Raw genomic sequence first — 13,505 nt, 5'->3', positions numbered from 1 at the left:
ATCTAACACCACAACCTCTCGAGACTTACCATTCTGACAGTTTAATCTATTCTTCACCCATTAGAATAGAACCTCTCCCAAGGCAGGGAGTTTTAACTGCTTTGCTCATGGGTCTATCGCCAGTGCCAACAACAGTGCCTGTGAGAGCAGACATCTAATTTACACCGGATGACTGGATGGTAAGAGTAACTGGAGTCTGTGTTTATAGAGAATTAATTATTTATATAGTTTACATAATTTCTCTCATCTTGTAAATGAAAAAAAAATACCTCCCAACTAAATGCTTTTTCTGTGTTATCTTCCAACCTCTAATTCTTCCACCTCACAGTGGCTTTGCAATTTTTTTCCTTAGGAAAGCTGACTGGCAGGTTCACTTAGGTTTGTTCAGCTACTGCACAATGATGTGCCACTGAGCTGTCCCCACAAAGCAGTGAACATTGCCTCCAAGTGATTGGCACCAGTGGCCAATGGCCTGTGCTGATAGGGATGCTGCCTGGGGCAGAAGCACAGTCACCAGAACTGTGATGAAGTAGTCACACATCGCTCTACTTTGTGAGCTGGGGTGGCAACTCAGTTGGTAAGGGCTTGCTGCCCAAGCATGAGGACCTGAGTTCCATTCCCGGCATCCATGTAAAAACCCAGGCAGAGCCACAAGCACTTGTAACCCTAGGGATGAGGAAGTGGAGATGGGCAGATCCCTATAGGTTTTAACCAACCTAACCAACCAGTCCCAGGTCCCAGTGAAGACCTTGTCTAAGAAAACAAGACGAATGGGTCCTTAGGAATTATACCTGAGATTAACCCATCCTCCCTGTCCTTCACATGCATGTGAAGGTGTGTGCATATATCCACACACAGGGATACACACATCTTTCGTGCATGTGCATGCACACATACATTCAGTCTCCTGCTTTCTCTCTTTCTAACACACAAGCACACACACACACACACACACACACACACACACAATTTTATTTCTGAACTGAAAAGAACTGGCAAAAATTCCACAGTGTAATCTTTTACACATTTCAGAAGCTAGAGCTACGACAATTAAAACACAAGCATTTCTCCCCTTATATTTCTTTCAAAGAGCAAATCATGAAGTCCTAAAGAGAAGACTACAGTTTCCAAGCCACAGAATTGCCCTTTCTTCAAACAAACTACATATAAATAGAAAACTGTCTATAAACATAGAATCCAGTTCATTTTTCCATCCACAAAAGAACTAAAGCTTGAATTCAATCATTAAATTACATCTACTTCACATTTACTGGGAATCCTATGATTGTTCCAGCTTTGTTCTGGAGTCCCACATTCCCCTTATTACATGTAACTAGTGTACCTTCCATTTCTTGCTTCTTCAGATCTTTGTTCCCCTGATAGCCCCCACCCCCGGAACAGTCCCTCCATCTTTCATTTATGTAACATCTAGAATCTTACTCCGGTTTTCCTAGGACATGGCTGACCTGGGACAAGAAGCATACACCAGATGTTTCTCCAGCCATAATGAAGCAGTATGGGGCGGGGGGGCGGCAGGTGTTTCTCTGGAGTGTTGTGGGAACTCCTTCAGCCAATAGTCTTTTAGATACCAGCCCATTTGGGTGTGGTCTCAGGTACTATAAGTGCAGATGAAAAGCACACATGATCATATTTTCTGCTGGATGCTGTTCCAAGTTTCCAGCGTACATAGAGGACTGTGGATCGCTACCCTTACCATGAGTTTATCCCGAAACAAATAAACCTTTGTTATCCTCCATTCCAGGCTACTGTGGAACTCTTTGATACGCCTTCAATGAAGTCTAACATATCAAAGTTGAACTTCAGGAAACCTTAGCAGTGACCACCTACTGGACAAGCCTGTTAGCGCAAACTGCTCCAACAACAAGCTATGTTCCATGCCAGGAACACTCTTTGGAATTCACTCCTATAAAGCGCAAGATGGAGAAGCTCTTAACTTAACAGGAGGCAACATAACCATGTGTCTCTGTGAATGGCAACTGGCTGTGAATCAAGTTGTGAGTGTTACCCATTTCTACATGACACATCCTAATAAAACATGTATCCTGATTAATCCTGAGCAAGGGCAGAGAGAGAGCCAAGACGTCAACCCTGTGCAACTCTGTGCCTCACAGGCCGACGAACTTTGTACTATTTCACTCAGTGTCTCAAACTTATCAATTTCCATGGTTCTATCACCAATGTAACAGAGGCTGCCATGCATTTTTCCAGAAAAACCCTCAGTGGCATCGTTGCTCATTGTAATCATCTATCAAAGGCCCCATCTCCCAGCCTGCAAAACTACTTAGTGGAGCATGAAGGCTTCCTTGGGTTATTAAATTACGTCGTTACCAGTCCCTTGTTGTTTCTGTGTTTTAATTTTGTCTTTGTACCTTGAGCAGGGTTACTGGGAAGGGAGCAGCTGATAGGTTTATTACATCAGTCTTTGGAGTGAGAGAGCGAGAGTCTGCTTGCGCCTCTGGCTGTCTTCTTCCTCCACTTGTTCTTCTCATGCAGAATCTCCTCTGAGTCCCTCTCTGCTTAGAGGTAGATTCTGTCTTGCTACCCTCACCCACAAGGCTTTGTGCTCGAGATGCCCAATGTTTAAGAAAATCTGTCTCTAAATCATGCTGCTTGAAAGGACAGAAACACAACTATTCAAATACAAAACGTAAGAGAAATGCTGAGCACAGGAGAAGACACAGGGTATTAGATCCACAAAGATCAAGGTCACAGGAAGCGTGCACTGTTAGGATAATCTTTTTGTATACTGTATAAAGATGTGTCTCTATTTTACCTTACCTGCCTAAGACACCTTCTGATTGGCTTAACGAAGAGTTGAATTGCCAATAGTTAGGCAGGAAGATGACAGGTGTGACTTCTGGGCAGATATGAACTCTGGGAAAGAATCTGAGGCATGAGATTCGCCAGCCAGGCACAGAAGAAGTTGGACATATGATACTGAGGAGAGGTGATGAGTCACATGGCAGAACATAGATTAATATAAAATGGTTAATTTAAGCTAAATTAAGTTTTAAGAGCTAGTTGGGAACTAGCCTAAGCCAAGCTTTCATAATTAATAAAAAGTCTATGTGTCATTATTTGGGAGCTGGTGGTCCAAAGAAAGATTCATTATGATGTACAGTAGTTAGAGCTAACCCAAAGGTTATAAGACTCACCATGCATCACAGTCTTTGGTTAACTCATCCCATGGCTCCTTTGTCAGTGGGTTTGGGAAGGAACCTGAGAGTTTGCATTTCTAAGTTCCAGCTGCCACCATTGATGCAGGGATTCCACTTGGAAAAGGACTGGGCTAATCAGATTTTAGTCTGATTTTCCATAATTTGTTATCTTAAACATTTACAGTCACCTGTTGTCCCAATTTTTATCCTTCTCTAGCTTTTCCAGCAATCTGCCATGAGAAAACCCCCTGGAAGAGATTTGGCTCGGTGTTTATACTCTAAACGGATTCTGTGGAATTCCTCCGTGTTTGCTCCAGCCTTCCCAGGAGCATTCCCTCGGATCCTTGACTATAACTTACCGACTCAATGAGAATGCTCACTCTGTTCCTCTAGAGAAATCTGGGGGGACCTAGAAGGCCTCTGCCAGTGCAGAGAGAATCCTGTCCAGGTAAACAACTTTCCAAGAAGCTGGCTAGTGGAAACTGTTCCCAAGGAAAAGGGACAAGATGTCTGCCCCCACCTACCTCAAGGGACAGAGCCCACAGGAGAGGCAAGTTTTACCCACCTTAGCAAAAAGCTTCTAAATGAAATGTGAGGTTTTCTGCATTAATGGTAGTTATTTCTGTCTGACTAATTCCTATGAGTAGCATATGACAGCAATCACTGAGAAGACTCAGTGATTCTCCAAGCACATCAGCTATGGGCTAGAAAGAAAGGTTGGTGTGAAACACCTTCTACTGGCTCACTGCCCTTTCCAACTCCCAGACCCCACTCAAAGAGAAGATGGCTGCTCACTGTTTCGGGGCTTGTCTTCATCCATGCCCTCATCCTCATTCTCAGGGTCGATGTCTTCGGCTTGGGTGATCCAATCCAGGTAGCCCTTCAGATCTTCTTCTAGCTGCTGCTTTTCTCGAAGCTTCTGGAAATCCCCCCGAGCTTTGGCTTTCTCCCTCTCTTTGGAAAACTCTCTGGTGTGAGAAGGAGGGGAATGGGTAGGTAGGGCAGCACAGAGGGCCATCCAGGAGGAAAGACGGAGAGAAGGGGAGACAAGGCAGGTATTAATTATTTGTGTGGCAAACCCCGTGCAAATCACCCCCTTTCTACTGACAGCTATCTCCAGCCCCCACTTCTGTCTTCACTCCCACAAGAGGGGGAGCACTGAGAGCATGCTCTTGACACAGGCCAGGAAAATCTAAGGGCTGAGGGATGTTCATTCACTTTCTAGATCATCATGGTTTTGTCCTTGAGTAACAGCTATTCTCCAAAGTCTGGAGACCCCTTCCAAACAGTCACACTAATGCTCTCTACAACTAGGAAACATGTGCCACCCAGGATTAGGTCATACCTTAAAAAAATGACAATGCATCTTCAAATGACACAGATTATTAGGACCCAATGATGACAGAGCCCACTCACTTGTACTGGGTCTCAGAGTCAATAATGTGTTCCTATCCCAACTCTGGCTTCAGCCGTGTCTCCTTGATAGTATGATAACAGCCAAGTTTGGAAGATTTGCATCATGAAAACTAGCCAATGTAAGCAATTGATCAGGGTGTTTCCCCACAGAAGAGTGGGAAAGATTTCCCAGTACCCCATTGTCTAGGGGACCAGTGGGTTTGACCTCTTCAATCTCTATTTTCATGGCTACAGATCACGCTACTGTTCTTAGCATGCCTGGAGGGAGATCAACCCACATGGCTACCCATAAGGATTCCAAACACAAGAAAATACCCTGTGGCCTGCCATCTAGGTTAAAGCAATCTATCCAGGATAGAAAAATATGTAAAAACAAAGATGGTTTAAAAGTTAATGTTGCAGTTTAAAGCAATAATCATGAGATGTTGTAATTTGCCTGGGACTTGCTGGAAGAACGAACCGTAGAGGACATTCTCTCCTCAATTGTCTCGGACATAGGCCTTCTTTTCTCTAACTCTGAATTCATGTGGAGCAGAGGCAACAGCAAACAAGCCAGCTCCACAGCAGGTGTGAGCCCCTTCTTTCCGCGGGTGGCAGGAGAGTTTGGTTTGTTTGGGTTTTTAACCTATTACAAATGGGATCCTTGGTGGCAGGGTGGGGAAAGGGGTGTACATGTGACTTCTCTGGTGTCTTGGCTCAGTCCTGGGCCATGGTTCCCACCTCTCTTCTCAGGAAGAGCCTGATTCAGGACAGCCGGCTAGGGAACCGAGTCTACAGACCTTCGTGTACAAGCGGGGTGCCACAGAGGAAAGGCGCCTTGGAGGTAAACATGTCACCAACAAACTCCAGGGGACAAAAGGCTCAGTGAAGCCTGGTGTCATACAGTCATGCCACCTGCCTATTGTTTGCATTCTGTCCCTGGTATTTCAGATCTCAGGCTTTAGCACTCTTGTCGCTGCAGTGAAATGGAGTTGAGACCTGGGAGGAGCCCTGGGAAGGTTTTCATTGGGAGAATCGGGGGCTCTCAAGCTAACGAATCTTCTTCAACTACCTCCTTCACAAGGCTCTGCTTCGGATTGAATTTTCTTCTCAAATCTGATTGAGTCCAATTATAATTGGATTGAATTTGCTATCTCTTGGGCTTCCTGCCAATTAATGGGCACTTTTATTTCCTTCCCAGAAAGTTGTATGCCAGGGAAGAGGCGCTGGATTGACAGATCATGGTGAAGGTAGGATCTGGCTTGGCTTGGTTCATCCTGCTTTGGCTTTTGGGGTGGCCATGGAAAGATGTCAGCCCCTTCTTGCCTTACATATGGTGAATCCTCCTCTGCCTTAACCTCGCTCTCCAGAGACAACAGTTTCAGAGTGCCTACCCACTCCACATGTAAATAAACAATAAACTAGAAACCTGGCACCTAGAGGATCCTCTCTGGAAACCTTTCTGCTATGCCCATGTGCTTTTCTTTGCCCATTTGTCCTAAAGTGGGTTTAGGACAATCGCTAAGGGAGTCCTTTAGTTCTGGACGATTTCAGAGTGTTCCATCTCTGGTTTTAAGATGCCCATCATCCCTCTTCAAGCCTTGGAAGAACAGGCCCCACATTCAGCTGGAGTTAGGGAGTGGTCCTGGTCCTATTTCACAGCATCTGCCCTTGGAGTGGAAGCTCACTGTCTCCACCCCCCGAGCCACAGGAAACCTAACTAAACAGCCGTAGGGAACCAAGGGGACCAGGATGGCTGCATGTTTCCACAAGACTTGCCTGCTTTGCTCCTGTAAAAGAAGGGCACACTGGTGGAAGGAGAGAGATGTGGCCTGAGCAGCAAGGCATCATGGGGCTTTGAGAGTACCATGGGCAGGCACTATCAAAATCTGGGCAGTCAGATTGTGGCTGCATGGAACTCCAGGCTGCACGTGGTGGTGATGCACTGGTGACAGCCCCTGTCTCTTTCCTCTCCTGGATGCCAGCCATGTGACAGTGATGCACTGGGTGCCAACCTCTGGGTCTCTTTCCTCTACTGGATGCCAGCCATCTGCCTGCTCTGGAGTCTGAGCTGATGAAGACATGAAACCCCAGCCTGACAGGCTGTGCCCAGCCTAGGGCCAGAGCCAACAAGACCATCAGTTACTACTGTGGAATTTGTCACAAGGCAGGAACGCATCTGTCACTAGCAATGGCCAAGATAAAACATGGGAGGAGGGGTGGTCGGGACTTAGTCCAGTAAAACATGCAACAGGGTGTGGTTGGGGCTAATGACATGGGACACTAGGCCCTTTGGAAATCAATACTGAACAGATAACAGTAACTCGACTATTTCTGGGTTTGCTAAAATTTGTTCACAACTCCCTAATCAATGCTCATGGCATGTTCAGTTGTATGTAAGCAGATGTGCATGTAATAGCAAAAAAAAAAAAAAAAGACACAAGCTTCCTGTTGAGGTCAGACAAAGTAAGGGGCTCTTCCTAATTCAGTTAACATAATGCAAGCAAATTTCTTTCTTTAGGGTCAGTCTATTTAGTGCCGTATCTTCTCTGTTTGTGTATTTTTGTGCTATTTATCAGAGATTTTGATCTTATAAAGGCCCCAAGCACAGCTCTGATGAGCAAAAAGGCTGTGGCATGTCTTACAGAGAAAATGTGTGTTAGATGAGCCCATTCAGGCACAGGTTCCAGTGCCGATGGCTGTGAGTCTAATGTTAACAAATAGGTTACTAAGTCATGGACAGAAACACATGCAGGGCTATGTTTTAACCGGTGGCCAAATGTAGCCGGATACTCACTAGAAGGACTCTAACTCTGTACTTTGCACTGGCGATCCAGTACTCACCGGTACACTGTCCACCGTGAGCTGGGGGAACATAACCACGGAACAGTGAGAACCTGTCCTGTGTGGCCACCTCTCTTACTCCTGTCACAGCGCTGCTGGCCTCCTTCTTGCTTTGGACCTTCTGTCTTGACAGTGGCATCATATTCCAGGAATACTTTTAGGCTGTAACTCTCCCACCCATCAGGGATTCTGATTTTTCAAGCAAGAGACATGCTTGTCTCCTGATGTGGCAAAGGATGGGGGCAGTTACCCAGGTAAGAGATCCTTGGTACAGACATATCCAAAGGCCCAGATTTCAGAGTACAGGCTTCCACTCCCCTACCCACAGTTTCAAAAGTCCCACTGTCACTGTTGTTTGGGTTCTAATAGGCTGGGGACTGCAATGTCTGGAAGAGAAAGCATTTCTTTCTCTTTTTTTCTGGTTTTCTGAGACAGGGTTTCTCTATAGCTTTGGTGCCTGTCCTGGAACTAGCTCTTGTAGACCATGCTGGCCTTGAACTCACAGAGATCCGCCTGCCTCTGCCTCCCGAGTGCTGGGATTAAAGGCGTGTGCCACCACCGCCCGGCGAGAAAGCATTTCTAACCCAACCGTTACCTGTCCTGATGCCAGTCCTGTGCCTTGCATAGGGCAGAGCTGAGGGTCATTACACAACCCAGGAGATTTTTGAAATGAGTCCAAGAGACGAATGCTCTCTTCACACTATGTGGCCTCATTAGAAAGAAGCCTTTCTGGATATGTGAGGGTTACATCTAAAGGATGCAGAATCCTCAGGTAACCCAAATCTTGGGATTTCTACCTTTACAATAAAAACCATTTGGAATGCCCACCTTACCCTGAGCAGAACACACAGGGCACACTTTAGCCTTTCCTTGCTGGCTAAAGGACACAGTTTATGAAGTGAGTTACTTCGTTGGGCTGTGAAAGAGGATTACTAATTGACGGATATGGGGTTCACACCCCAACCCTTCGGTCACAATTGCCTCGGCTCACAGAGCCCTTTAAGGTCTACAGAGCTTCCAATCTGGGCCAGTCGGGTAGCATTTTCCAGCGTGGGCCTTTTCCGTCCCCTGGCTGGGTGCAGAAGCCTGTAAACTGTTTCTGCTATGATCTCCTTCACCGGTTTACCTTTGCGGGCCTGGCCTTTAACACCTGACTTCCTCTTGTGGTGCGGGAGGGCAGGAGGAGCATGGAGGCTAAAGGAAGAGGCAACGGACCGACAACGTTCTGGCCTAACCTTCTGTGCTCGATCTTTTTCCCATTAGGAGGGATGTGGCTTCCTCATCTGAACCTCATTCATTTCTTTTGTGAAATGGAAACACGAAAAACATCCAGGTCAAGGAGGTGTCGTGGTTACTGAGTAACTTAATATATGAGATGTTCAGAGCACAGGACCTTGGCAGTGTGGGGGAGACTGTTCGTGCTGTCCTTGGGATGGTGCAGTTCATGGGCTCCAAGACTTTCTGAATATTCTGGAAGGTTGATTTAATTAAAGTCTAATTGTTGAATGAGCGGGTGTTCCTCTGCATATTTGTGGTTAATTATTACACTGTTGTCTGGATTAATCAAGATGCCAACTTCAAACCATCGTCAGTGTGGTCAACCAACAAGAGGTTGTTTCCAGGTTTCTCACTCAGTGTACAGGTTAGAAGCCACACATTTGGGGAAACTGGCTCTTGACAAAACTCCAGGAGGGGTAGCCGATAGCTTACAGACACCTGCCTGGCTGGGCAAAGGGGCCATGAGTGCTTCTGGAGCTGCCAGAAGCATGCTGGAACTTTGAGAATGGCCAGGCACCAGAAGGTTCCAGAACAGACCAATTGAACTCTGGATCACAGACGCAAAGGCTAAAGAGCCTCTGTATTCCTGTCCCATGTCAATCAAATGTTCTGAAAACCAGTAAGCATCAGAATTGTGGGTCCTGCACAGCTATCCCATTTGACCTAAATGAGACCAGGGTGTGCTTTCAAAACGACCAGGCCTTCAGCAGCAGCAGCAGCTCCTTTGACACCAGCAGGCTGGTCACTCCTTTGGGGATGGGGGTGGCAATGGCTGTGAGCTGAAGAAGGGGCCTTTGGAGTCTAGTCCTCAGTCTCCATATTGGATTCCTGGAGGAATTTTACATGCTAAGATTTGGTTCCTAACATCTGAGGGAGGAATTTTTTTTTTTTTTTTTTTTTTTTTTTTTTTTTTTTTTTTTTTTTTGGCTTAGAGCTCTGAACTACGCTAAAACTAGGCTCATTCAGTGCAGGCAGTCATAAGAAAACAGGGGCCAAACAAAGACTCCGGGCCCAGGTCTGCTGACTGCCAGGAAAGTGGCATCTCTTGGCTTGTGTTACTCATCTTAAAACAGAAGTCAAAGCCACCACTGCAGTTTCAGCCCCGCCACTAAGCGCAAACTAGTCCGCGTGCTGAGTATCCTACAGGGCCATCCCTGTTCATTCTACAGTGACAAACACCTAAGAGTTGATGTTGTCTTCATTTTTTTTTTGACATGGGAAACGAAGGTTTAAAAAGACGAAGTTGCCAGATATTATACATCCAGCAAATACAGAGCTACGCTAGCCAAGTTTCTGTCTTCAAAGGGGATAATGAGTTTGATTTTTTTCCAATGCTGTCTCTAAGATTCACGTAAACAACAGGCCATTTTCTTGTGTTGGAAGAGAAAAACGAGCCCCCTGCCCCCTCCAGGCAGCTAACTAGGAGCTTGTATATCACTCCATCTCCCTCTCATCTTGCTCTCCTATGTGGTCTCACCTTAGCAAAAGGCAAGATGCCATCCAGGGCCATGGGAGGGTAAGGAAGGAATAGGTTCCTCACTCCATTCTTGAATGAACCCCACGCCCTGGCCATGGTGGGAGGCAGAGCGTTGCCCAGTCTGCAAAGACAGGAAGTCCCTAGGTGCCTGAGAAGACTATGGAAGCAGCTGGCCTGTCCAAGCAGAGCAGAAACAGAGCCCGCTGCCTCCCCCTATTACAAAGTCAGTAGGAAGTCCCCTATTAGAGGGCCAGAGGGTCACCAGGAGCATTTAGGTATCAGGTCTTGGCATGGCTGACATGAGCTAGTGAAAAATAGGTGACTGCGGAAACACCCCAGGTCTCCATGATAAGGAGGTGACCATATTTGGGGTCACTTGATACCCCTTCCATGAGCCATTTTTTTCACTTCTAATTGCATCTTAGCAAGGGCTGAAAACAGGTAGGTTTATATCTGTGGTCTTCTAGCTAAATTAATAACTTAAAGAAAAATAAATTATGCCTCATCTGTTATCTCTTAATAACCCGTGGTTTTACACAGTTATGTGCCTTTTGTATTCAGAAAGGTAAACATCAGTGATGGGCTGCTTGGTCTTGAAATGAGAGTTAGTATTTGTTTGCATATATATGTAACACACACACACACACACACACACACACACACACAGTCACAGAGTTTTGGCTGGTCTTGTTTTTGACAATGCTGGGCCAAAACCCAAACTTCCTTCTCTGGTCTGTTCACTCAATAAAAGCGATTTCAAGTCTGTATTGTTTGCCTGCAGATAGTAATTGGCCCAGGGTATCAGAGCCGTGGTTATTTTCAAGGGCACTGTGAGTGTTGTGTGTGTTGGAGAACTTTCTTACAGATTCCTGCTGTGAAGCCCTCCCCTCTCAAGGGCTGTCTGTGCTTCTCCTCAGGCTGAGTGAGCAGGACCCAAGGGGAAGCAGCTCACTACCTGAGCAGCTACTGGGGCTGGGAAGGTTGGTGTGTATGCTGAGATAGGGGTGGGACTGGGTGTTTCTTCTCCAGGGTCCACTATCCATATCAATGTGTTAACTCCTATGCATCTGACCCTCTTCACAGTCAGGCCAGAGACCTTCACTTCAAGGCTCCTGAGTGACCCTTTCTCCCAGGTTCATCAGAGCCAGAAACAGAATAGTGCCAGGAATAGCAGAAAGAATGAATAAAAATGAATGGAAAAATCAAGACCATTTCCTTGGTCCTGCTTACCCGCTAAGAACACCGAGAACCAAGTTAAGTACAAAAAATGACCCTATGATGATTAGAGTAACAAAATAGATCCAGGGCCAGTCCCTTCCTACGGCATCATTGACCTGGAAGAATGGAATGATAGTTAGTCAGGCACATACAGCAACCGAGCACGGCCAAGCGCCAGCCACTGGCTCCCCAGCGCTGATCTGAGCAGCGTGGGACCCGGGATCCTCAATGTACAACTCAGAGGCCAAACCGCCTGTGCAGCCAATGGTCGAAATCTGTGCTTGCATGGAGAATTTTTTTTCCTGTTTTCCTGGGCCTGTTAGGGTCCTGTCTCTGAGGATTCTGCATTGAACGCAGTGGAACCTGGGACCTTGCTCGGCTGCCTTATAAAGAGGACACAGAAATGGTCAGCTTACCCGCTCAAAACACCGAGAACCAGATTTAGAACGAAAAAGGATCCAAAGATGACCAGACTGACAAAATACACCCAGGGCAACTCATAGCCCATAGCGTCTTGCATCTGGAAAGATGAAGGAGAGTTAGGATAGAGCAAGCAAAGGACAGGGCAAGACAGACAGGCAGAGAGTGTGAACAGATTCATAGGAAGCAGAGGGCTGACCCTGGCTTTTGGTAAGAGGGTCAGGATCTGCCATTATATTTGGTTTCATCCCTACTCAAATTCTTTCCCTACTACCTTGACCGTGTAGGGTCTTGGTGGGGGGGATCTTGCCTGAGCTGTAAGGACCTGTGGGGTCTGGGGACGGGGAGATCTTGCCTGAGCTATAAGGATCTGCGTGGGGGTTTTGGGGGCGAGGGGATCTTGCCTGAGCTGTAAGGACTTGTGCGGGGGTGAGGGGGTGAGGGGATCTTGCCTGACTTTTCCTGCTGTTTATCTTCTGGAAGAAGAAATAGTTCCCCAGTGCTTTTTCTTCCCGCTTGTCTAGAAAGGTGGATCACCTCACAAAACATTTTTTTTTTCTGTTCTAGAATGGGCTTAGTTTATTTGGGTTTCTGTGGCCATTAAATCTTAAGATGTACCCTGAAGAGGACTGTGTAAAGGGCCAGCTTTAGTGACAGGGCTGGAGACTGAAGCTTACATTACAAAAGAAAGTGATCGTCCTTCCTGGAGCCTAGAGGGCGCGACCTTGGTGCTTCACAAGCTATACCTTCCCCAGCTTATGTGTCAGAGCAGGAGCCTTGCCTCTGACACCACAGCCGAGATGGAAGAGATACCTAGGCTGCAAGTGATGGGCTGATGGTGTCATTTCATGGCAAATCACAAATGCCTTCAGGAATTGGAGGCAATGGGAGACAGAACTGGCTCCTTTGTTCACTGTGAGAAACCTCTTCAGATCTCCCTGTCCACTGATTTCCACCCTCTCCCTCCAGCTCCTGACAGACGCCCCCTAAACTTCTGGCAGAAGGGAGCGTGAAGACAAGTCACAGTGTGTCTATCAAAGAGGACATATATTCTAACTCAGATCCTCAATTCTATTTCTTCTGATGTTTTCCAAGCATTAAACACACTTTACTTCCGGTTTACTGAAAATGAGCCCCAAGGTTGTCTTTTGTGAACCCGGCTTATAAAACTCTAGACTCTTAGGCACCAGATTCCCGACTGACTTCCATCAGCAGCGTTCAAAGGGTGGCCTCCAGGACCAGCACCACTAGGTGCTCATTCCGACGTGCTCGTACTCCATCACACTGGAGCTCTGGAGGTGGCAACCTGCTCTTCCAAGCACTACAGGTTAACTGGATGTGGGCTACACGATGGAGCTCGTGGGCCCTCACCGATATCATCTCTATGCTACCAATTGCATAAGGAGTGACATAATTGTGTATCTCAACTATACTGGGCCCTAAGATAGGACAAACGACAACAGTAGATTCCTGGGTCTTGTTGCGTGGCCTAGGAGCTCAGTACAGTTAGGACATCTGCATTATGACTGCAGTCAGGGTCATCCCAAGTGATCTTCCTAAGGAATAGGAAAATCTGCTAACCGCGGCCTCAATTTGATTTCTACTGTGGTGCCTCAGCTGAGTTACAGATGCGCTGTTCTCGGTGTGACAGGACTGAAGATGGAGAGGCACTCAGACCTGCCTGCTCCAGACGG

The 13,505-nt window shown here is 46.7% G+C and overlaps 1 protein-coding gene across 34 annotated transcripts in view; it reads right to left on the bottom strand.

The window, feature by feature from the left end:
* Positions 1-13,505, bottom strand: part of Cacna1c (calcium voltage-gated channel subunit alpha1 C) — a 656,696-nt gene that overhangs the window by 144,100 nt on the left and 499,091 nt on the right. For 21 of the 34 annotated variants that reach the window (XM_087904337.1, XM_087904340.1, XM_087904338.1 and 18 more), the window contains exons 8-9: positions 11,404-11,507; positions 3,975-4,147 (exon numbers count right to left, since the gene is read on the bottom strand). In XM_087904337.1, the coding sequence (XP_087760463.1) occupies positions 3,975-4,147; positions 11,404-11,507 (277 nt within the window). Of the gene's footprint in view, positions 1-3,974; positions 4,148-11,403; positions 11,508-11,807; positions 11,912-13,505 lie in introns of all 34 variants that reach the window. The other 13 variants (XM_087904356.1, XM_087904336.1, XM_087904346.1 and 10 more) reach the window with 1 other exon arrangement.

The sequence above is a fragment of the Myodes glareolus genome, chromosome 3 (assembly GCF_982192425.1).
Source record: "Myodes glareolus chromosome 3, mMyoGla1.1, whole genome shotgun sequence".
Lineage (NCBI taxonomy): Eukaryota > Metazoa > Chordata > Mammalia > Rodentia > Cricetidae > Myodes > Myodes glareolus.
Note: the sequence above shows the minus strand (reverse complement) of the source record. Positions and strands in the feature narration are given on the sequence as shown.